General features: G+C 46.7%; 2 protein-coding genes across 2 annotated transcripts; one reads left to right on the forward strand and one right to left on the reverse strand.

Moving 5' to 3' along the window:
• Window positions 1-4,160: 4,160 nt before the first annotated feature.
• Window positions 4,161-12,764, reverse strand: ube2ql1 (ubiquitin conjugating enzyme E2 QL1). The gene is made up of 2 exons (XM_023827583.2): window positions 11,194-12,764; window positions 4,161-6,810 (listed from the first exon to the last, which is right to left on the reverse strand). Exons 1-2 carry the CDS (start codon window positions 11,878-11,880, stop codon window positions 6,679-6,681), a joined length of 819 nt encoding a protein of 272 aa, XP_023683351.1. The 5' UTR covers window positions 11,881-12,764; the 3' UTR covers window positions 4,161-6,678.
• Window positions 12,765-14,942: 2,178 nt separating this feature from the next.
• med10 (mediator complex subunit 10) lies at window positions 14,943-17,073 on the forward strand. The gene is made up of 4 exons (XM_023828387.2): window positions 14,943-15,207; window positions 15,808-15,891; window positions 16,067-16,169; window positions 16,825-17,073. Exons 1-4 carry the CDS (start codon window positions 15,086-15,088, stop codon window positions 16,918-16,920), a joined length of 405 nt encoding a protein of 134 aa, XP_023684155.1. The 5' UTR covers window positions 14,943-15,085; the 3' UTR covers window positions 16,921-17,073.
• The last annotated feature ends 8,807 nt before the right edge of the window (window positions 17,074-25,880 follow it).

Genomic DNA, 25,880 nt, shown 5'->3' on the forward strand with positions numbered 1-25,880 from the left:
AGCCCCCCCCAACCCTCGAGAGAACTCTCTTGTGTGATTCCACTGGGGTTTCCCTGGGCTGAAGGTGCGCCCAGCACAGCCTGGGGGGGTAACGGCAGAGTTCTATCTCTAATTGTCAGCTTGGGGGGCGTGTTTTTGCTTATTCTGTGTAACTCCGGCCGGCAGAGGGATCAGTTACCATTTGGGTGTGAAAATGCTTGTTCCTGATGTCTTTGGGTCTTGCCTGACCGTCAGCTCGACAAACCTCCTGCTACAATTAGCTGACTCGCTACCTTTCCCCTATAGGTCCAAATCTATAACCCCCCCTCCCCCACAGTGCTTTGCTGTATGAAATGGGGGGGAGGGGGACTTCAACCAGGCAACAGATATGCATAAACGACATAAACGACCAGCTAGAGAGTGTAAAATGCGTACATTTACCGTGTTGTCTCTGTGGATCTGGCTGTCTGCTGGTGATCTGTATGGCCAGGGCTCACGATGCGATGGCCTTCGTGAAACCGGGGAAGCCGTTGTCACCATCTAGCTGAATCCCCCCCCCCCCCCCCCCATCTCTCCATCCCTGTGCCCTAGGCTCTGAGCGCTCTGGGGAAAAATGGCGCCGGGTTCGCGGCCAAGGCCCCGCCCGCCTCCGGCACATTCCTGCAGGTGTTGCCTAGTAACAGGGAAAGGAGCGCCCCTGCCCTAACGCCCTCTTCACATCACCGCTTATCATTGGTTTAATCCTCATTTATAATTGTGTAATTATGCTGAAAATAGGAGTGGGCCGATCATACGCTGCCCCATGACTACTGATTGGAACCCCCCCCCCCCCGTCATCCTCTACCAGTGTTTCCCAATCCGGTCCTAGGGGACTCCAGGACAGTCCGTGTTTTTGCTCCCTCCCAGCTCCCTGCCAGACAGTCCACATCTTTTCTACCAGGAGCTGGGAGGACCGGATTGGGGAACACTACTGTACTAGATGAACAGCTGGATGAGACACACATTTATCACATTATAGACATTTAGCTCCCCCAGTCCCCCCCCCCCCCCTAATCGTTTGCCTCCTGTGTCTCCTATGATGTAGTGCCTGTTAGCTGTGATTATCGGGTGTCATTGGTGTGGGGCGTGTTGTGTAGCTGCTTTTAACAGGCATCTGATGAGGGCTGGAATACTTTAAAAACACCGGGCCCTGAATCATCCTCCCTCGGCTCTGCACTACGGGCCGTCGCGCCCACATAAATGCGACATGTTACATAAACAGCGATCCGGTAACCGTAACTGGAGCCGCACACGTGAGCTTTCAGTGCTGAGAGTCGCTGGGCAGCCTGGGGATGGGCCTCAGCTCTGCTTGGTGTCTGTTGGGGGGGGGGCACCCACAGTCCCTGCTGCTTTCTGCCAAGGTGAACCCAGTAGTTTCTGGTTATGAGTGCGTTGGGCCTGTTTGTGATATAAGCCCGGTTTACCGTCTGCCTGCACTACTTCATGACACAGACAGGGGGCTCCACATGGTCCCGGCCCTTTGGTCTCGATCCTTCTTGTCCCGTGTGTCAAATCACACCGTTGGGTAGAGCTGAATGCTGACAGCCTTTGGGGTTAGGCTTTATTCCTTGGGTCTCAGATCTGAGACCTTTCACCAGCATGCCATCTGCTGGGTCAAGACACTGTTAACCCGACCCCCCCCCACCCCCCACCCCTATTCCACTGCGCCCCGCCGCCCTTACAGGCACCCCTGACTCTGCCTGCGGAAGCTTTGCCCGCCCTTTTCGAAATTCTCCAAACCGTCTAAAAATACGTTTCCCACAAGCGCTGTGCTATAAAGTATTTATAGATGTCTGCATTCTGCTGTGGCGGCTTTGGCTGCTACTGCTGCTCGCATATCAACGAGCATCGACCGGGCCGCCCCAGACCGTCACCCCCCCCGGGGCCATGCGGGGGTGTTACATAACCTGTAGACCCCCCCCGGCTGCCTTCACGCATCACATCCTCCCGGCTCTGCCTGCAGAGGTACTGAGCTGCTCCGCGCGTCTCCTGGTTGTGAGGCTGCAGATCCAACAGCCTTAAACTGATGTATAATTCACGTCCGCTGGATATTAAAAAATGCAGTCGTACAGGACCGTATCGGTTAATATCGCCGAACACAACTGCCTCTGGGTCCAGAGCAGTGTTCATTTATTATTAAATGTCTGTGTTTATACAGAGAACACATGTATTTGCTCGAGAGAGTGAAAACCAGGGAGTTGTTTCTTTATTTCGCTTTTTTTATTTTTCGTCTGCCGTTATGGTCTATCGTCTGCCTGTTTTCTTTTTGTCTTCAGCTTCGGCAGCTTCAGTTTTGTTCGCACATTGGAGGGGGCTGGGCACTGTGTCCACTTCCAGTGAGAGATCCTCCGACGGGAGGGTCGCTCTATCGAGACGGGGATCCCAGTGCGGCCCATCCTCCCTGCATCCCGTTCCTTCAGCGTTTTCGTCTTTCTTGTCCCTCCGCTGCTGAACTGCATCTTCCTCCTAAATGTCACCTGACTGGGAGAGAACCTACCCCTTTCATGCTGCGTCTCGCAGGGGAAGTTTGTTCTTCTTAAACGCCGACCGCTGTTACTCGCATAAAACAGCATTAGAGGGACACAATGGTCGCTCTGTCCTCTATCTCACCCGGAAGGTTCACTCCCTTTAAAGGATTGAAAAAGCTCTGCTGGGCCGATAGTGGTTGGGGGGCTGCGTTGTAACTACCCTTGATGCCGAGTTGCCATGAAGATGCCGTTCGGAGGCGGCTGTCTGTGTGTGTATCTCTGTGTGAGTGTGGGCATGCTCGCGTGAGGCGGTTCATCTCAGGGACAGCTCTCAGTCACCGCCCCCTAATCCTCTTAGATCACTCAGCCGAACGCTCCCTCGCCTCCTCCCCCATGTGACGCCCGTGGTCCTGCGTCACCAGCGACGTGGTCCTGCCACCTCGATGACAGCCCGGCACGGAGACGCCATGATCCGTCACAGAAAGGGGAGACGTACGTGTCTTCTCTAATCCGGGCCGCCCTCACTGTGGTTTCCCCGGGCAGATCGTTTGTTTGCTGTTAGGACAGGCGGCTGCTTGCTGGTTCTGATCCACTGAGATCCATGGACCGGCGCTGATAGAAGGAGATCGCTGTACACACGCTTCATACATAAATAGGGCAATAAGAGCACCCCTCCCCCACAGACGCAGCATTAATACCACTGGGTGATGTATTTTAAAGTGTATTGTATTTCGACCAATCAAATCTCAGTGATGATCCTCCCTGGCTCTCGTTGCTCTAGTGACGATGGCCTTAGTAGTGCCTTGTTTGGGTCGTTAACTGATTAATCATGTTGCTGCCTTGTCAGTGTGAGCTGTGGTCCACCCTCAGAAGCCTGGGGTACATTTCCCAAAATCTCCCATTAGCGATTTACATATTTAGAGACATTCAGCTGCATGGTTCCAAGTACGAATGTTGCTAAGATAGCAACTATGCTTTTGGGCAGCATTCTACTGGATGATAACATTCATTTGTCCTGGCTGCACTTTACAGAGAACACTGTCTCCTCACCCCTGCCAGGCTGGTGTTGAAATCCTGCCCCCTGCTGTTTGCGTGTTCTCCACTGGGTGCTCCATTTTCCCCTCTTGGTCAAAGAAGATGTGGTTAGGTGAAGTGACCTCTCTAAATTGACCATAATTTATGTGTGATAGAGTGTGCCCTACAATGGACTGACCCATCCAGGGTGTCCCCTGCCTTGTGCCCTGCAATGGACTGACCCGTCCAGGGTGTCCCCTGCCTTGTGCCCTGCAATGGACTGACCCGTCCAGGGTGTCCCCTGCCTTGTGCCCTACAATGGACTGACCCATCCAGGGTGTCCCCTGCCTTGTGCCCTGCAATGGACTGACCCGTCCAGGGTGTCCCCTGCCTTGTGCCCTGCAATGGACTGACCCGTCCAGGGTGTCCCCTGCCTTGTGACCTACGATGGACTGACATGGGTGGAAAGTTACTTTAATTAATTCACCCCTGGTTCCTCCTAAAATGGAAGAATGAGGCAGAAATGTATCAGACTATAATAACCAAAGTTGAACAGTGGGCCGTTGTTCAGTGTCTGTATGTCAGAAGGTTATAAATAAAGCAAAGTCTCACACAAAATTCCCAATGAGGAAAGAAGCAGCCAGAGTGAGGATCTTGTATAGGGTTTGAAACATTCAGGCCTTTATTGCACACTCCTGTTTGGTTTTTGCTCGGTCCCGTGGCCCGTTACTCAGCGAGGCCCCCGCCTGGCTGGACTCGGGTACGTGTCCTTTACTGTTTTATGTGGCAAAACCTCAAACATGCTTCAGCTCAGCTTCAAATTTGCAAACTACAAATAAATTAAAACACATTCATTTATAACACAACGTGACATTCGAAGACGTTAAATAAAACGAGGACGAAGAAGGAAGAATAACAGAAGAAGCGGGTTCTGTTTTTTCTTTTTTTGTTCTTTTTTTTTTGAAAAATGAGAGCTAACTAGCTAACGATCACAATCACATGCAGCTATAACGTAGCGGAATCATTACACATGTTCTGGACAGTTAGTTAGTGTTTCTTTTTTTTGTTTTTCGGCGAACTATCACTCTAAAGTCTATCACGAAATTATGTCCCTAAACCAGAAAACACCCAGTTATCTTATATACGTATTCACTGTAATTCTTCATGTCAAAGCTAAGGTCCTTGTGAAAAGAAAAACAAAAAAAAAACACCATCTTGTTGACCTGGGCTTGCAGAAGGTGCGCGGTCCTTGCCCGTGTTTAGATACCAGATGCTGTCAGATGCCTGACTGTCCGACCCCGTAACTCCTGGACACCTACCATATTTGGCATCATGAATGTTACAATACAATGAGTGCCATTATACAAATGTGTCCATGCAAAGACTACAACAAACTACAGATTAACGTTTTTCCTCATGGCTTATATTGCTGCTGATGGTTAAAAACTGTGTCTTTTACACAAATGTGTGGCTGTCTGGCCGTGTTCAGGGCTCCTTTAGTGGATCCCAGCCCCCCCACTCCACCTCCAGAAAAGCAAACCTGTCTCTTTGTCACACTATGTGTACATAAATCTTGCTGAAATCATCTTGTAATGCAATCCAGATGCGCTAAGGAGCCTGGGATAGGGAAGAGGGCTCCAGTTTGACGGTAATCCGGTCAATCATAATAAAGGATTCAGATGGGGGGGTGCTGGTCGACTTAGTTGTCATGCTAAGAAGAACTGGGGGGGACACACATGGGAGATGGGAGAAGGGCAGACTGTCCATGCCCAGAAGGACGAGGAAAGACGAGAGACAGATGTCATACACAACGAGGAAAGATGGACGTCTTGATTTGCACCCGTAACTGCCAGTGACCCCCCAGGTTATAGCTGCAAATCAGTGAGACTACAGGGGAACTGAGGAGTCCTTCCAGCAAAAAACACCGTGGCATGAGACAGACACACAGACAGACAAGACAGGCAGACAGACAGGCAGATGGACAGACAGGCAGACAGACAGAGACGCAGACAGACAGGCTGAGTCCGCTTCTCTGGAATTGTCACAGGGCGTCAGGCGTCACTGCGCCATATGAAGGCACACACAGCGTGCACGTCGAGATCTTAATTAAACCCAGTTACCAGAGAGCTGCTCTTAAATCGCATAATAACAGACGAATCGTCGAGACACCCGACCTACTGGTCTTAAGGGACAATGAGAGCTTCTGACATATCTTACGGGGGCGACCTCGCAGGTGAGGGATGCATGGAGTACATCCATCCGGCCTGCCAACCCGGACCCCGTCCAACAGCTTCCATTACCATCTGGTATCTAAATAAGCACAATACGGGCCTCTTCCTCTCCAAAAAATTTGATAACATCGACAAGGACTTGAGGCTCGTTGTGATAGTCTCTTAGCTGCTTTTTTTGTGGGTTTTTACGTTTTTTTTAATCGCTACAGGACCTTAGCATAAGCAACCTTTTCCCATTGGAAATCAATGACCATCTACACAGCACAGTGATGTCTAAATTTAGCCGAAAGTGAGAGAGGTTGAGAGAGGGAGAGAGAGAGAGAAAGGAGAGATAGAGAGAACGAACGAGAGAGCGCAGCTCCACATAAATTACAATCTTCAAGTTGCATTGAACTGTGAAAAACAGCACAGCAAAGGAAAACCTCAAATGTACTGCCCATCTATTAAATATTAACGGGTTCATTTGCATGTAAATGAGAGGGGCAGCGGGGGATGGAAAGTGTGATGCAATTCAGTGTGGCGAGGTGTCTGTGGTGGGGGGGGCACGCACACACACACACACGCACACTCACACATGCACACGCTTGCAGTCACACACATGGGATCGCAGTCACACGCAGTGACAAAGTGGCTAGGATGGGAGGCAAAAACGGGGAGGAGGGGGCCATCTCGACATCGGCACAGCTTTCCGTGGCGGGGTGGGGGTGGGGCAGGAGAGGGTTGGGTCCAGTTTTAAAACACAATCCACGAAAGGCGATATTTAGCTGTAAACACACCCGATCATGAATAAGATAAATGTCAACCACATTCTCCATGACATCGCGATGAAGATACTCAGAGGAAGAGGATGGAGGGTGAGGGGCTTCGACGGCGGGATGCTAGCTGTTGGTTTTTTTTTTCGTTGTTTTTTTGAACAAAAAGTTTGGCAGGGAGGGTGGGCGTCGCCCTCAGCCGTCGGACACAGGCGGCGACACCCAGCCGTACTTCTCGTGGGTCTTCACCAGGCTCTTGAAGGTGGCCTCAGCTTCCTTGCGACTGAAGGCCTTCTTGCACTTCCCCGCTTTCCTGCAGATCCGGCCCTGGGTGTGAGAACAAAGGGGTGAAATCATGAGGTGCTCCGTCTGACTCCTTGGCACCCTGACAGTCCATTGCGGGTTATTTTCCACCACCACCTGCCAGTCTCCTAAGCCAGTGGTTCCCAATCCAGTCCTCAAGGACCCACATTCAATCCATGTTTTTGCTCCTTCCCAGCTCAAAATATGGACTGTCTGCCAGGGAAATCGGAGGCAGCAAAAACGTGAACCGACTGTCCAACTGTGGGTCCCCGTGGACCGGATTGGGAAACACTGTCCGAAGCCGCTGACTGCCCTGAGCTGCCTAATTCTTAATGACCTCAAGGGGGCATTTGCCAAGGATGGGCAAAATTGGCAGCTACCCAACCAGGAAGGCTAACGATCGACAGAGTGAGATGGGACGGCCTTACGGAGAACCAGAGGGCGCCTATTTAAGACGGTTAACCCGGGATGGCTGTCGACATCCTGGCCGAGAAAATGACGGGGATGGATTCTTGGGTCTTTGAAGAGACGTGAGCGTAACGATGTGGTGAAGTTCACACAAAGGGAAAGATGGAGGACCACTGCCAAGGAAATATGCTAATCTCTTTGTAATGCCCACTTAGACAAGGCTGGCTCCTTTTAAACAAATACTATTAATCTGACAGCCTGGAGAGACAAGGCCATGGAAGATGGTGGCGTCTTTTGGATTTGAAATGAGTTTTATTATACTTTTATGCACTTTAATGTGACAAGAATCTGACAGGCATGGAAAATTTAATCTGACACGTACATAAAGGGTTGCCCACCCTACTCCTCGTATTTTCTAACGGTTGTTTGAAATGATCTTATCCTGCTTTATGTCCATGAAGTGGCCTACATGAAAGAACAGAAAAATGCACGCTGGAATCTCCCAAAAAACTTCTCCATATCCACCAACCCCAGGTGATCCAGAAACAACAAGTATCCTGAAGAGCAGACGGGCGGCGTGGCGGGTGGCTGGGGAGGGGTTTCCGTGGGAACGGGCCGACCTTCACAGATGCATGCAGATGCTTGTGGTAACCTCGATCAGAGTTAAAGGGTAACAGGCCCAACGGATAATTGGCTTTCAAGTAACCAGCCGAGGTAATTAGTTAAAAGTAACTGCCTGTCAGAATGTGGCGTAAACTCGTGCTGTAAGAAGGTCCAGATCCCAGCCCTACACTGACAGCTGCCTTTTTATCTTATCAGGCAGAACAGCTGTAGTTTCTCCCAGCCACGCATCAGCTTCGGATCAAACATGCTGTGGAAATTCAATAATTCTACTTGCGGTCATTAATAATACTTTCCTATTAATGTCACTTCTGCCCAAGAGGGGGAGCTCTTACACAATTCTGTCATTCAATCCCCCCACCCCCACACCTGACCTTGTCCTGCAGAAGCTCTACGCTTGGGGAAGCCTTGGTTTTGTGGGTAAAAAGCTGAGGCTTCCCCAAGCCAATCGATGGTTTGTCACTGTCCCACTATGGGCAAAATAACGTTACAATGTTGGGTAGCCAGTGGAAGGTCAAGGAGCAGGTGATGCCAAATTTCTCCTTGAATTTATCAAGTCTGTTACGAGATCCAATTAAGTGCTGGCATTAGACATCACTCCTCAATAACCTTCTGTGTATATCTGTCGGTCTGTCTGTATGTTTTGTGGAATATCCACCTAGCTGGTGTGGGCCAAACCAAAATGAGTCTCTTATTGTCCCTGCAGATATTTTGACATTTTGTCTTAAGTGAACATTGCAGAATACAAAGTACCGTGGAGCTTTTCTGTGGCATTTAATGCCATCTTATCAACGACTTTCATGCTTTATGTAACCTCTACACTTTCCCTCAAACTATGATGGAAACATTTCTTCGCTCCACTGGTGGGTATGAATGGCAAAGAACTTGGGTTGTTCCAGCGTTAATGCAACTAGAGAGACAAAAATAGTCCGCAGTCGCCCCAGGTCAAGTCAAGGCAGGCTGCAGTTTAATGGGCCAGAAAAAAACATGGAGCGCTCCGCTCACTGGAGAGCAGCTCCAGCTACTGTTTCAAGGCCAGTGACTCGTCGGCCGAGAAGACACCCATGATTTGGTGGCCGCTGTCTCCCGGCAACACTGGCCATCAGCAGTGCTCATCTACGGAGAGACATGAGGGATTTCAAACAGACCTACTCTGACCAGTCGCCGCTTTCCGTACTTCTGCTAACCTTCAACAGCTTGTTACACTCTCCAGAGGAAAAGAGGAAAGAGCTGTGAATTCAGGCTACAGCTAATAGATTTGGAATCAAACTGGTCTGACCAGGGATAAATATTGTATTGAAATGTATTTAATATTGAAAAAAATGTCATACACATAAGATATTTCCATTTTGTTTATTACATTTTACTTGCTTAGCTGGTACTACTATCCAGCATTACCCTTTTAAATAGCTGGATACTACTGGAGTAATTCCAGTCTCCAGTCTCTCTCCAGTGGCTCCACTGGGGCCTGAACTCCCAGCTGCCAGGCCTCTTACTGTCCTACTTATATGAAGCATCGTAGACAAACATTTCATGTCTAACACTATGCAAATGCCAGTGGTCCTGAACTGAAAGAGAAAATGGATGGACGTTTCAAAAATGCATCAAATGGCATACGTCATGATTTTGTAATAACTCTGTAAAAACACAGGCTGGAAATTGTACGTCTTTGGTCATTATAGATGACCTTGATAAGAGAGCTGAGCTGCACACTCGATTCCTCCTCATCCACAGAAAATGCCAACAGTCTCACTATCTATGTCAGAGCTTTCTGTGCCTTCAAACAAAATGCTGAGTCTAATTCAGGTACATTTAGTTCATACCTTCATAAGAGCTTTTGAAAAAACCCCACAACACCTAGCCAGATGACGTCAGACATTTTTGCATGCAAATAATCATACAGTCATCCTGGTTTTATACGTTAATATCATTTCCTAGACGCCATGTTTGAAATCACGATGTCTTAGCATCATTCAGTAGGAAGACAAACAGGAAACCTGTGTTGATGCAGACCAACAAACAAGTCAGTTTTAATAATACAGGGTACTGTGATTAAAAATATATTAATTTACGCTCTTCTGTGTGAATTCAAGGTTACGAAGCCAGCACTGCAGTTTCATTCCAACAAAACTGCCTAGTGAAAATTGCTCCAAGGTTTCATAAATCACTGTACACCACTTGTCAGCATGCTTGTTAGAAAATTTCAAAGAAATTTGGGTGTTGGCAGATATTTCACTGCATCAGGCAACCCTCTGGACTGGAAGGAAAAGATTTATATATTTTTTGTTTTCTACTATAGTCGTTGTCCTCAAGGGTTAGATTGTGTCAACAAAAAGCTGCACAGTTCATTCTGTAGGTGCCCTTGATGCAAACAGGGAAAGACATTTTAGCTTGCCTAACAGATTCTCAGAAATTAGTGCTTTAATCTCAGTGTGGCTTACATCTATACAACTGTACAGTAACAAATTCTCTGTGAGGACTTTTTTTTTGTTCTTACGAGGTATGCCCTGGACCGTATGAAATGATCTAAGCAATGAAACGACACATTATAGTGGTTGTTATGGAGACAGGGATCTGGAGAAGGTATGACATATGTGGCCAGTGGACACCTACTCCCCAGAGGACCAGCAAGCAGAAGAGATGACCTCTGTGTCAGAGGGTTAGACCACTTGGTCAAGGATTCCAAAGCCCACAGAGAAAGATGCAATGCAGCATTTCAGATATGCTGCAGGGCCTTAATAGAGGCACAGCACCACATGTATAAATCAGCAGGCCAGAATGGTATATTCAAACGGCTGGATGCCTTATTTTGGAAATAAATTATTAAAATGCCTGGTTGGTGAAGCTGAGACTGCGGCTTGTTGTTTTGTGAATAATGACCTGCAGGACTGCAGCTATATTACTGCAGAGACTGGCGGCAGGTCGAAGGAAACGCAGGAGAAACGTCTATGTAAAATGTAAAAAGTAACATTATAAATCAATCAAACATGAAACAATATATACATATATAAGCGTGGCTTCGCTTACAATGCCAGGTAGCTACAATAAAATGTCGAATTCATGAGTATCGTTCAGGCAAACTGTCTTTGGTTGGTTTGGTTTTAAATAATTCCTCATCATTTAAGACTATAACTGGCGTCGTTTATAAATCATACCTTGATTGCAGATCTATACCATTCAACGCCAAGTAAGAGGGTAAGGATTATCACATAGGCGGCTACATGAAAGCTGCAATTTTTTCTGCCGAATTACATAACCGTATAGTGAGTGCAACATGGGCCGATCCGCAAAATGCCAGACGTTTGCTGAGCCGCACATTGTCGGCCCCCCCGGTGAGGGTCGCGGACGCCCCGTACACCTCCAAGGAAAGAAGCTCACCTGTCCCTTAACCAGGCTCGCCGCGAACTGCCTCATTACCGCCTCTACCGTGTAGGCGCTGGACCAGCCACGGGGTGTTAACAGTTCCATGCAGATGGCACCTCCATCCAGGACGTAGCCGTTCTCCAGTCTGGGTGTGAGCACCCGCATGAAGGGCGGCGAGAAAGGGAAATTGTCGGGGAAAGATACGTTGAGCAGGATGTACTCGGTGTTGGTCTCCTTCATGTCCTGCCACAGGGCAGAATCCTTGTCCACCTGGTGCAGCTTCACATTCCAGTCAAATAGGTTGTCATCGGCCAGCTCCACCGTGATGAAGTTGTCCCCCAACCGCTTGATCTCCTGCAGTTCCTTCATCAGCCTCCTGGTCCGGACCTGGGTGCAGTGCTGCCGGTGCGGGGCCAGCGGTGGCAGCGAGCCGCCGGAGCTCTTACCGCCCCCCGCTTGTTTCTCCTTCACGTCCTTGCCTTGCTTCCCCGACGTGTCCTTGCTCGGCTGCTCCGATCGCTTCGCCTTTATTTCGGGCGTGTTGAGGATGTTGCTTTCGCTGCTCGTGTTGCAGTGCTTCATGTTGTTCTTCTGGTTCCCCTTGGTGCCCTTGAAGGAGCCCTGGTGGTGGTGGTGCTTCGGGTCCTCCGTGTCTCGGTCGTGCAGGCGGATGAGACCGATTTTGCGGAGCAGCGTGGCCATTATTATTCCAATCGGTATGCAGACAGAAAACAATTATAAAAAATAAGGCTGGTGTTATAAATGAACACGGGAAAGCGGACACTATCCACCTACTGCAGCCCCACAAGAATGGCGATTTGCAATCGCATGAATTCAATGCATGGCGTCTAGGACGTCAAGATAAAAACACAAAAGCCATTAGACTTAGGGGGAAATAGGCACGGTGACCGGGGCGTCTCTTCATACACAGATCTCCCGCAGGATAAATGAGTTAAATCTAGCAGATGCGTGCGGTTCTCCTGCCGGGGAGCCGTAATTCTCCGTCCTGCGTCGCTGCAGCTTTGACAGCTCAGCTCGGTACTGCAGACACGCTTTATCTGCCGACTCTGATCCACTTATTTTTTTTCTCCACACAGCTTGCAGATTTAAACCTTAAAATCGAAACAGGTTGCTGTCGTTCCAGATATTTATACCCTTTCCCTTGGTAAGTCACACCTTAGTCCACCGTGATCATGCGTTTTTATATCAACTATAGCCCGCTTGATCCTGCCCCTTGTATTTTATCCCGCAGTCGGTTACCATGTATCCACACATGCAACAAAAAGAAGAAAAGAAAAAAAAAAGAAATTAAAAATGTAAGAAAGCGGCTCCGAGGGCTGCCGCGAGCGTCTGGGCGCTTAATCCGAAGAGAGGAGGCGATCGGGCTTCGCGAAGAGCCGTTTGATGTGAGCGAAGGCTGCCGGGCTCCGACACTGGGAGCCGCTCGCAATGCGCCGGACTGATAATCCTCAGCGAGAAGAGACGCCGGTACCTGGCCAGAATGAATAAACACACACAGACACACATGCGCGCGCGCGCGCGCACACACACACACACACACACACACACACACACACACACACACACACACACACACACAAAAAAGAATAATCTAGGCAAAACGTGGGCTGGCTCTCTACGGATCACTCGTCCATTTCCTATGAGCTACAATGCCTGCGATATATATTTATCTTTTTATTCTTTTTGGCGAATTCATTTAAACTCGTGTTGCACATCTAATAGGCGCCATAAATGTTAAGAATCTAATTAAACATTAGAGGTTAGTCATCGGTGTCGTGCGCATGTGTGCATACTGGGTTAGAAGCTCAGCATAACGCTTTCAGTCGTTTATTAATACGGCTAATTAATGGCATCGATACGTAAAATCTGCACCTAAGACTAAATGAATATGACAATAATTCTGCCACGTCTGTATTATTAATATGATGTAAGGCTGGCATCAACATCTTTGTGCAGATGCTCAATTACGTCATCTGCAAGATTCTGTTTCCTATAGTTCAAAAGTGAACTGTTAAAATAAAATGTGCACAACTAACAAACCTATATAGGCTACGGTGATATTCAACAAATAGCAACATTCAATAAATCGAAGAATAGTACAAAAATACATGGGGAAGTTTAAACCCTATGATACGTTTCAGCCAATAAAATTATACAATATGTACAGATCTATGTATATTCTGCATCTTTAATTCAGTAAGCAGTACTCTAAGCGGCTACATTCTTTCGTTAAATTATTACACGTTTGAAAAGCTTAATAATGAACTGTATATCGATAGCATATCCTCCTGAGACCCGACCTATTCATTTATGTCCATTGTAGTGGACATTGTATTTTTGCATTTATTTTTTCACTGATGTTGGGAAACATATTTATTCTTGTTGTGCACTAAAGAGGACATGCTGTGAAATTAAAATAAGAATACATTTGAAAAAATCTAAATTGTAAGGTCTTATTTCCTCCAAAGACAAATAACCTACAACTGAAGGACACTTTTTTCCTTGGGTCTCAGGAGGATATAGTTCTCCAGCATCCTGCTTACTACAAAATATTTTCTTACGAATAGCTTGGAGAAAGTAAACACTGCAGCTGAAGTAAATAGGCTACCCTTGTAATTCATAATATGAAAATAGCAAAATACGTATCATTACTGCGATACCACAATCGAGTTAGTTCAAAGTTAGACGGTGCAGTTTACTGACTGCACGCATGGTCTCCGAGGTTAAGCCCACCTCCTGTACACTAGATCCTCCTATTCGTTATGTTTATTCGGCTTCCATGTACCTGTAATGCCATAAACCCTAGATAATTGGTTACTGAAGACTTTCCCCAGATTCAAGAGTAAAACTACATTAAATTAAAATAGGTCTATATGTAAACTGCGTTGTATATGAATCACATGGTTTCGCATCAAGATATTGGTTTTGTAAATTTGGATGCTGGTGACTAGTGTTGTGATGCCAAATAGCTACCACAATGACATATAAAAGTCGTAATGGGAACATTCGGGCGTCATCGCCACGTAGTGAACGACAATGACCAAAATGTATTGAAAACGTTGAAATGTTTGACATGGGACAGCTGACGCCCTTAGGCAGTTTACCTTAGCCTACCTGTTAGCTTAGTTCTGTGCCACAAGGGCGGTAGACTGTAGGCCTACATTAATAATCCTATAAAAATATGGAAACAATACAGCACAATCTAGATGTTAAGCTGTAATAAGCCTAATGCAACCATTCTTCAACATCCTACTGCAATGCCGTGAATTACAATTTTGAAGGTAAATTGGTTAGAAAGCTTAGATTAATTTTCTTACATTTTTGGGCAGTTCATGTTAAACCGATCATACATGTCATAATGAAGTATATGACAAGCATATTCTACATAAGTACTCAGTACTGAGAATAACTGTAACCAATGTCACTGTCCCGCCGAAGAAATTTGAACAATTAAATGATTTAAAGGCAATTAATACGCATACGTACAGGTTGTTTTGAGCCCTATACTAAACTTAGTAGGAGAGCTATTTGTAGCTGCTTAGTAACGGGAAGCAAAAAGTGACGCTTGTTCGAAGAGCTACGTAATAATGAGCGAGGAAACAAAAACCCCCAAACCACCAGTCACAGCAAGTGCTGTGAAATATATTCATGGAGAATCTCAGCAAGAACACCGACTTACGGCATCCTGTTGTACGTAATTGTTTCGTTGCTAAGGTAATCTAGTATCAGTGCCTATGATTGGTCAGTTTTCTGCCGGAAACCAGTTTCCGAGTATGGTAGCTGGCAAAGGTAGTTATGTTGTGTTGACAGTCTTTTGTGTTTTGGGTTGTATGTTTTATTTTTGTCGGTATTAGTTTTTTTGTGAGTGGTTTTGATTAATGATAGCATGGCCGAAAAATTTGATAACCTCGAGGAGCATCTGGAGAAATTTGTGGAAAATATTCGGCAGTTGGGAATCATCGTTAGCGACTTTCAGCCAAGCAGCCAGACGGGACTCAACCAGAAATTGTACGTTTATTGAAAATTAAACAGGTTGACTGGATTTCTGTATGCAATTACCAGACCGGGCCAACCATTTTCATTAAATCCTTCCTAGTTGTCAGTTCATGGATTGTTTGTTTATTTATTTGCATTTACAACCGGGAGAAAGCTTTAGCAATTGCTGCTAACGCCTTCTTTAATTTAGCAACCATGGTGGTTATACGTATGTTCGCTTGGTTTACTAGGATTGCAGGCTTACCAACTCTCACGAATCGGGCGTAAATCGCTTTCTGACTCTAAAGCTTACGCAAGAAATCTTACGGCAAATGTATATTATTCCATTATAAGGCCCAATTCAGTTGCAAATTCAGCTTTGGGGTAGTTCGCAAACCTTACAGACTATTTGTAAGGTAACAAAACTGTTACATATACGTAAATGCGTGTGCAGACTTGTCTCGAATTGAAAATCTCACACCAGCCAGCTTGACCTAAGTTGTGGACAGTGCGATTGTACTTATTTATCTAAACCGTCATGACAGGTTATGCGTCCGTACGCTTGTTGTAATAGGATTAGTATCGTCTGCGCGCTGAGGAATTGAATAGGTGGAACGGCTTGTTGTTTTTCAGGAATTTCATGATAACCGGATTGCAGGATATTGACAAATGTCGCCAGCAGCTGCATGATATCAACGTGCCTCTGGAAGCCTTCGAGTGAGTTTCCACAAAATTTCATTGAAGCAATCATACAGCCGGGAGATCCTGAATATCAACACTTGGGGCGGAAATGCCAGCATTCCGCCTGATGTCATTTGAATTCCGTGTTAACAAACATGCAGAACTTAACGATGATAATCTTTGACGTACATAACGTGATTTTGGCTCACAGATACATCGATCAAGGTCGAAATCCTCAGCTGTACACCAAGGAGTGTTTGGAAAGAGCCTTGGCAAAAAATGAGCAAGTGAAAGGCAAAATTGACACCATGACGGTAAGTCGGACAAAGCTTTCCAGCAGGAAGGATCAGGTGACTGCACAGCAACCAATGGTTCTTATTCGTTTCCGTTTTGTGTAAATGCTGTGTTATACAATTCAATGAAGTTATAATAATAATAAAATGTCACCCAACTGGATATGGGTGTTAGTGGCTTAAAATTTCTGAGAGGGAAAAGTTTAAGGAGAGTGGAAAATGCTTCTTATTCAGTATTGATGTTTATTTTATAAGCCAGCACACATTTGCTTTAGTAGTGTTACATCAGCGGTGGCCAATCTTATCCGCAAAGGGCCGGTGTGTGTGCAGGTTTTTGGGGTAACCTTTAGGTCAGCTGTTCAACCCCAGGTGTGAGGACTCCTCAGCCAATCAGTCCTCTAATTAGTAATATAATTAGGTAGCTGCAACGAAAACCCACACACACATAGGGGCCCTTTGCTGATAATATTATCCACCCCTGTGTTACATGGTCAGACTCCTCCCTGCCCCCACCCTAAGTGAGTTCCTCTCCTCTCTCGTCTCGTCTCACTTATTCTGCCTACACAGTGTACTGCGTGAGTTCATCTGTGTATCAATGGCTGGAACAGCAATGGCAGAAAGGGCGCTCTTTAAGATGAGCTGAAATTGAAAATGATTCTCTTACATTTTCTTGCAGAAATTTAAAAGTCTTCTGATTTCTGAGCTGGCAAAGGTTTTCCCAGAGGAGATGGCGAAGTACAAAGCGATTCATGGGGACGACCCCCCCACGTAGTGGCCAAAACATCCCCAAACCTCCAGTGTACAGCTGTGAATGTACTTTATTATTTTTTATAAATCCAGAATGCCATGGTTTTGTTTTTTTGATAATTACAATTTTTTTTAAATGTCCTAAAATATTCTTAATAAATAAACTGAATTGCAGTCATGGTGTGTGAGTAAAGCCAGTCTTTTTTATAGAAAAAAATGACCTTGGGTTTCAAATCATTGTTTAAACTTTTCTTTCTCTCACTTTGATAAAACTGTCTGACTCTGCATGCTTAGCATTGATAAATGTCACGAGGTTCATAACCACAACACCACCTGCCGCTTAAATGACTCTAACTACACTGATTGGTATATGCATGGTGCAATTAAAGTCTTTAATATGCCAGAATATACTATCGCTTACACCATATATACCCAAAAAACACATATACACGCATACAAAACTAAAAGAAATCCGGATCAAATTTGACAATGCTGCTTTACCCAAATTTAGGTATGTTAAATCTGGAACTGTGCACTGGTACATTTTTGATTACGCAAAGGAAAATAAAGGTTATTTTTAGTTAAAGTTAGAGCCTCTACACAGTATAAATAGGACTGTTTTTTTCCCCTTTCAGCTGACACATTCATAGAAAGTGACATAGTTTTGCACATTTATACAACAGGGCATTGTGATGTTGTGGTTAAATTCTGAATATAAGTGCAGATTTTCTGTAGAGGAGACTTTGTTTTGTTTACTATTTGAGGGCTTCACATTAAGACTAGTGGTTTGCATGCCCTCCTGTTACATCTGGGCTGGGGTGGGGGGCATATTCTGGACAGTTTGTTTACATTTCTTCAGGACAGCTTTCTTATAATGACTGATTTACACTAGGAGAACATCAGTCCAAACCACAAACAGCTTCACCGCCTTTCCTCAGTGCTGTGCTACATGCTGTTAGAGATGAGCAGGTTTCTGAAGGAGGTATGAAAGGTTATGGTATGCTTTTTCTCAGAGGTTTGAATGCCAGCTTAACGCATCTGATATTTCGTGTAGACCTGCATTGCAGGGTTTGCTGTCAGGTTCATTATAAAGTTCATGAATCCACTGACACTGGATTCAACACAATATTTTATTCATGAAGTCAAGGTGCTGAAGGTACTGTCTGGTTGACAATCAAGTACGCTGCATGATAATTGAGTCTTAAGAATGAAAACCAGGGCCCTATTGAGCCAAGCGCTGTGCAATATTCAGTTATATGTTGTTTGCTAGACCTGTTGCTTGTGTGTGTTGAGTTTGATGGATGGATTCTCCAGTTGCAGCTTTTGTGGCCTTCAGATCCAGGTCACATTCACAAAACACCAGTAACATGGTAGAGAAACGCTCTATGTTTTCTTCATATGGCAGGATGAGTACATTGGATTCGTACATCCATTATTTAATGTATTAAAACATTTCATCCAATTAATTTCATCCAAGATAACCAAGTCTTACATACACATAATATTTCTGTCTGAAGATTTTTCAAAACGATTATTCCGCTTGTTATTTTTAGAAACAAATCAGCAGCAAAACAGCAAAATTACTTTTGCGTTTGCACCTGGCTGTTGGGGGACATGAGGAGGCCTCTGAACACACAGCTTTTGCCAGCATGCTGGTACAGAATAAAGATTTAAAGAATTAAAGAATTTGTTTTTAAAGCATTTGAAGAATGATACACGAATGAATAAGTAATAGATACGCTGTACATCTTATCTGTCTAGCTGCTGTGAGTCTTCAGCAAATTTTTGCAGGTTAGATATTAATTCTTAAAATCAGAAGACAGTAATGCAAATAAGATATAAGTACGATGTGAATTAATTCAGAAAAGTCTCCGCAGCAACTTTATAATACACTGAGCATCAAAAGAAACTTGTCAAACCCTTTTGCACAGCATTATCAAACTAAAAATGTTTGTAACAGGTTATTTATTTGACAACCAAGTCAACAAATGGCAATCTCACTACTGCCCTCAGTATCTGATATGACCTTCATGCACAGCTATTTAAACAGTGGATCTTGATCTCATACTTTGAATAAGGTTACCTATTACAGCCTGGGGTGTCCTGGCCTGCTCTTCCTGTAATGCCTGTACCAACATTTGTCCTTGAGTGGGACGTGGCATCCTGGAGGCTATGTGTCGGCCTAGAACATCCCACATGTGTTGAACAGGATTCAGGTCCGGTGAGTATGGTACCCAAGGCATTGTTCGGATATGCAGTCGCTGCTGATTCTCTAGTGTGAGCCGAGCTGCATGAGGAGGAGCGTTATCGTGTTGGGATGCGGTGACGTCTTGGTGCTGCTGCTGGGTCACGATATATCAGGGAGGATTCCCACCAAGACACAGGGTCAGCAAGAAGCCACAAAGAATTCTTAAAGCTGATTACCAGATGATACCAAAATTGCATATTGGTCTCCATAAACTCTGCCAACGATTCAAATCTCAATCAACCATGACCAGGTGACTGACTCTTAGTACTTACCTTAAATTACTTTAGGGTAATATGCCTCATGAGGCAGCATAGTGCTTAGCACTGTTGTCTTACTCTCCTGGCCCCGGGTTCGAGTCTCCATCATGGTTCCATGTGTGTGGAATTTGTATGTTCTTGCCGTGTTGTCATGGGGTTTCCTCCGGGTACTCTAGTTTCTCCATGCTGTCCAAAACCATGCTGGAGTTGCTTGGAGTAAACAAATTACCTGTAGGTAATTACCTGTGGTGTGTGAGTGTGTCCTGCAGTGGGTTGAAGCCCCATCCTGAGTTATTCCTTGCCTTGTGGCAATAGGCTCTGGACCCCTGCGATCCTGAATATGACAAGCAGTTACAGGAAATGGTTGGGTGGATGGATAATATATCAAATCACAGCAACTGGAAACTACCTCAATGAAAACCTGGCTCAGGATATATTTCATGATTTTATTTTATTTTCAGTCATCTGCCTCATCACGTGATAAAGGTTATGTTCTGATGTCCAGAGGAATTCTAGACATGTTGAACATTTGCAAGCTATTGGTAATACAGAGACAAGTTTCTGAAGGTGAATTTCCATAACTAAAATAACAGAACCATTTTTAATGAAAATGTTTTCTGAAATTCCACAAAAAGTCATGTCAGAACTGGTTGACAGGGCATCATGTTCCCGCTTTGGCGTTTGTGTAGGCGGATCCCTCATGTCATCACGGATGCAGTGCGTGTTTTCCGGCCCCCCTCTCCCACTCAGCTTTGGTTTGCTCTCAGGGTGCCTCCTTGCTAGTGTCCCAGTCTTAACATTATGAAAAAGGCACCCATCTGGCATGATCTAAGTGCACGTGTTAGATAGGTGAATCAGGTGGCCACTGCAGTACCGTGAGCTGCGTGTGAAGTTCTCTCTCCTCCGTGTGCTGTCATGAAGATCGCCCCCAACGCAGACCTTCCTAACCGTTACCTTGGTTACCTGCTCCTTCCATTGTGACACGTCCTCCTGTTTGTAGCTCCCGTCAGGATGAGTAATATCTGACAAGCTTGGAGCTTCTCTGAGATTAAAGGCGGCCCGTCTGCCCTTACCGTTCGGTCTGTACTCCATCCCGGTTTCCCACCTTCTGATCGCTGCATGGAGAGGTTGAATGACGCGAGCTTTACAACAAAGCCCCAGTCAACGCTGGTGTTCTGCACGAAACCTTTGTTTACTAGCTGCCTTTCCTTCGAGTTTTATTATTTTTTGGGAGAGCTGCTCATCTGTACTCCAGCAGCATCGGAATGAGCCAGAAGCCATCCAGAGTTCCTACCGGAAACCTAATCTGTGTATTAATTTGATTTTGTGCTTTTCAGGAAAACACCTACTCAGCCCTTAGGGATCCAGCCTGCCTTTGATTGTACATCTGAGGCCACCATTTCTCTCATATGTAGAGGCACAATATTTTAATAACGTCTTTGTAATGCTAATTCTGAACACAGATATAAGATCCAGTTCCTGGGTGCTTTTATGGCTTGGGGAGGGGGGTGGATTCAGAGCTTGACCCCTTGGTACTCTGTCATCATGGTTACCATGGTTACCCCCTCCCTCAAGAGAAGGAAGAGTGCGGGCAATCAGAGGAAGTCCTGACATGGCTCTCATCAGGGTCTGGACAGTGAGAGCAAGGCTGGCGGTGTCGTGCATCCTCGAGCGCTGCTCCAGTCACAGTCACTTTCTGACCCAATAATCAACCTTGAAGCGTTTCTGTAAGACGCCATACAATGTAGTCGGCAATAAGAGAGTGCGACCAATGCAGGGAGTTGGACCCACATCCCAGGTCATCGGTTGTGTTCTGCTGAAGCTTCTCTTGCTCTCAAGAACCTTAGACAATGGGCTACATGGTGTGGCACACTTGTCTGAGGGGCACAGAGCCCAATCCTTCATGACCGGAACCACATTCTTTCAGTATCTTTATCGAGCAATCCAAATGATTTCCCTGTCATTTTCAGTATTGCTCCAGTAATTAATGCTTTTGTAAAAGGTTTATAAATGTACGTGCAGATATTTAAAAAAAACCTTTCTTTTGATGTTTACAGAGGTGCAAGTCAACTTATGACCATTCGCTCTGAGGGATGCTGGTTCAGTTTCCATGGAGATAGACGGGAATCTCTTGTTCTCTTTTCTTGTTGGAATAGAGGCTTAATGCAGGAATTCGGGCCAAGGATTTCACCAGAGAGCTTTTAATAATCATCCCCCCGGTAACTGAGGTTCTGCCATCCCATAAGCGGAGCCACATCTGCTGGGTGTTAGCGCATGCTAATTCAAAATGATGCATCACCTTGTAAAAGTCTTGAGTCTTCGTGCTGGCCGCGCATTCGCTGGGGACGGTCATGTGACTATCATGCGGGAAATCAGTACATTATTCTGTTTATCACCACTGGCCGCATACAGTACTAATTTTTTTGTCGTGGGGGGGGGTTTGTCACGTGTGTCAGGGATCATAAACAGATTTACTACATCAGCTTTATGGTGACAAGGCCATAGCGAAAACGCAGAGCGAGTTCCTTTGTCTCCAATAGGTTTAAATGTCCCTTTGTTGATAAAATGCGGATTTTACACGTGTTTTTCCTGCCGGCTCGCGTGACCATGGACGCACATTTTTCTTTTGACAAGTCGAATCATTTAATTTAAGTCTGACTGAATGTACAGCTTTGGTCCAGTGCATTGATCACTACCGTCTGCTTTCACTGAGTAGTGTTTCACTGAAAGCTGCACACTGTAGTAGCACATTGTTTGGATCAGAGACAATGAACATTCGATATTCCACACACAAGCCATATCAAAGCTTATATAAGGTTAACGTGACATGAAGTGTGTTAAGTTACAGGACTGACTCACATTTCAAACAAACCCTTTTTACACGCTGGAAACCCCCCCACCTAAGCCCAAACGAATTTGATATTCTTGACAGGGTTTTATGGTTTGAGGTATCTCAATCAGTTTTAGCCCTCAAACGGATTACATCTCATTACTCGAGATGTTTTCCGCGCTGGCTAGATCGTAAGAACGACTGACTGCATCACTGTGCAAATGCACTCAGACGTAAGGGTTAATTAGTCTCCGTGAACGGACGGATAAAATGTTAATTTGCCTCGTGAACACCCCCCCGTATATTCAGCAGGGCAGGAGGGCTTCCTTTGTCTCTTGAGTGTCTGCACTGTTGGCGAAAAATAACCCCCCCCAATAAAATTCTTGATCTTTCCCCTGGCTTTGTGCTGCCATTTGGTCCCCCCCCCCCCCCCCCCCCCAAATGACCGTTTTAGTGTCATTCTGTGGCCACATCACGCCCTCACCTTCATCCCGAGGGAGGGGGTCGGTCAGGGGCCAGGTCTGTGTTGGAGTGGGGTGTGGCCATGGGGGGGGGGGGGGGGGGCACTGCCGCCCCCCGCAGATCAATGGTCCAAACACGGGCCACATTGTTCCCGCCTCGTGCTGGGCTCTTGCCAGCAGATGTAGAGGAGCGACTCGGGGACATTAATCACTGTCGGCTCACCGCTCCGAGAATAATAATACCAGCGGCCTATGCCACTGCTCCTGTCCCAAGGGGTACGTGCGAAGATTCTAGAAAAAAATAAAGAGCATGCGCAGCGTCAGACCGGCGGCTTAGCATTTGCGGCGCATTTAAATCTCCAGACACACTGCCATGCCGGCAGGCTTCCATAAGCTGCTGTTTTAGCTTTTTTCATTAGCCTTGCGGATCGCTAGCTCCACACTGTTAAACATTACTGCTCTGCTTCATGCGTGTGCTGTTTTATGGGAGCTGCTCTTGTGAAGCACAGAGCTCCGTGAGGTTTACGGCCGCCATTTCTATACGGCCCCATATTAACTTGAAGGACTTCCCCGCCTGGATGCTAACGCTAACCCACTTCTTGCAGAGTATCGATTTAGCTGCCACGGTGAGATTTATTCATGGCATCTGTCGGTGCCCGTATGTGGACCCGAGGGTCCCAGAAGGACGTCTCTGCAGGCAGCCTCTGGTGTCTTCAGAATTCCCAGGCATGGGGGGGGGGGCAGTGAGAGACAGTCACATGACCTCCCACTGCTATCGATGAAAAGCGGGACTGATGCAATCTGAAGAGCGTTACTCAGACCGGATTATGCAGTGAGTCGCGGATGATCAGCAGCACTGACGAATTTCCTCCCTCGCATCCAGTGTATCTGTGAGAAGTGACACTGCTGATGAGTGTTGTGGGGGGGGGGGAGGGGGGGGCACAGGCCGGGTTACCCACCTCCCGTTCCACTTGCTTCCAGCTCGTGCCAACACACCTCCCCCATCACCTCCCTCATCACCTCCCCCATCACCTCCCTCATCACCTCCTCTGCCAGGGATGAGATTCAAGGTCACTCTGTGTTCTGTATGCACCCCGCACATATCCCTGGGGGAGGGCAAGAGGGAGGATATGGGGGCGGGGCTCGCACCCTTCCTCCCGCACGGCGGGGCAGAGGACAGGGGTGAATCTGGGAGTCTACAGACAAAAGAAGCAGAAAGAAGGAGAATGAGAGAAAGAGAGCGAGGGGGGGGGCAGGGCTGGCCTGCACATTTCACGGTCAAATCTGTCACCAGCAGATCCGCTGGTTCATCAGAAGCAAACAGAGCTGAACAGAGTAACGCGTCTGTTGGAACTGTGTGATCCCGTGCTGGCCAGGTCATGTGACCACCACACCTCAGACTGAAACAGGTCACCTAAAAAAAACACACACATGCGTCACTCTGAGACCTGCACCCGCTCCTTATCACCAATCCCGTAAGAGTTCTGTCTCACATTAGGACACATAGTCCCTCCCCTTCCAAGGTCTCTCCTTTTAAGGCTCGATTCCCGTATTATTTACTGTTTTCATTCCTCTGTGCTGTTTACTTAAACCTGCCACCCCCCCCTCCCTCCCTCCCCATACACTGACAGGGTCACATTACCCCCCCCCCCCCCACCAGTGAGCCTCACACAGGAGACCTCATTTGCTTTCATATACTTTTCCAGAGCTTGTTCCCTTATCCTGCATAAACATAAAATGTACGCAGAGCAACTTATAATAGAGGTAATGGTTACAATTTATGTGCATTTCCTGGGATGTAATCAGTATTAGTAATTAGTAAATATATCTGAATTATCATACATCACACAGCGACAGGTAACAGCAGTAAAGCTATTAGGGTAAAGCATCTGATTCACGGTGTGGAAGTTTGACGGGGATTTGAAGGACAAACGGAGAACTGGCATAATGAGAAGAAAAGCGAAGGGCTGCATCTTCCTCCGGCACCAGCCAGCGGCCACATGGATTTACATGGTGAACTGGGTGAGCAGACTCCTTTTAATCCTGCTGTAGGGATAATTCATCAGCGCAGTCAGGTGTGCTCACCGTGAATCAGGCCAGCTAGAGAGGGAACACCTGGGGAGACACACACACACACATGCATCCTCCGTAACATGCCCCAGACGTATGGTGCAGCTGCGGCAGCACGTCCACAAACCGCCATGATAGTCAAACTTTATTCCATAGCAGGCAGCTATGTCTATTTTGCAAAGGTCTATTTTTGTTGGGGGTGGGGGGGGGGGGGGTGGGGGGGTGAATAACGCTGAAAATTCCCGCCCCCCAAGTTCCTATGCCCCTGGCCACACTTTTGTTTGAGAGATTCAACCTCTCGAAATGACCTCTCATGTATATTTCTAAAAGCCACCCTTAAGTTTAAAGTGCTTAATTTCCTACCAAGTCAGCGGATTACCCTTCTGCAGGGACGCCCCCCCCCCCCATCCCCCATGCTGAGTCAGGCTTGTTTTTTTTCCTTAATCCGCTGACGGTGTGGTTCTGGTACTGGCCCAGAGGAAGCCTGGCCCGGCCAGGCGGAGGTGAAGGCGCCCAGCTTTCGGCTGGATTCAGGCCGCCCCCCCCCTCCCCGCAACATCTCGGGACAGGCTCTCCTGCCTGAGCAGATCTCCGCTCCTTTCTCCCTGGAGACCTGCCTTATGGACACCTGGTGGCCTATGTGGACATAATGGTTTCTCTGAGCTCAATATCCATGTGTGTCCTGCTCCAGTACCTCCTGGGGGGAGGGTATAGGATTAGCTTAGCTTAGCTGTGGAGGGGGGGGGGGGGGGGGGGCTTCCTGGAGGATCAACATGAAGGCATTCCATGAGCTTGCTGCTTCTGCTATGACAACGAACGTATAACACAACGTTATCTTATCAAAATCGAGATATTTAACTATTCATACTGTCTAGTCCTATGGACCACTTTCTCGGACAAACACTATGATGCTGTCCTGTGTATCTGTCACTTTCTCAGGATGTAAATGCAGCATCTTCCCGGAGCTTCTCCAGGACGCTGATGCTGGCAGGTGCGAGGCGGCCCCAGCGACTGGTCACACCACGACATGAGAGATCTCGCCTTCTCGCTCTCCATCTAACACAATCATGCATAACAACACCTCTGGAGGGCGGGGGGGGGGGGGTGAGTCGGCGCCAA

Source organism: Paramormyrops kingsleyae, chromosome 23 (genome assembly GCF_048594095.1).
Source record: "Paramormyrops kingsleyae isolate MSU_618 chromosome 23, PKINGS_0.4, whole genome shotgun sequence".
Lineage (NCBI taxonomy): Eukaryota > Metazoa > Chordata > Actinopteri > Osteoglossiformes > Mormyridae > Paramormyrops > Paramormyrops kingsleyae.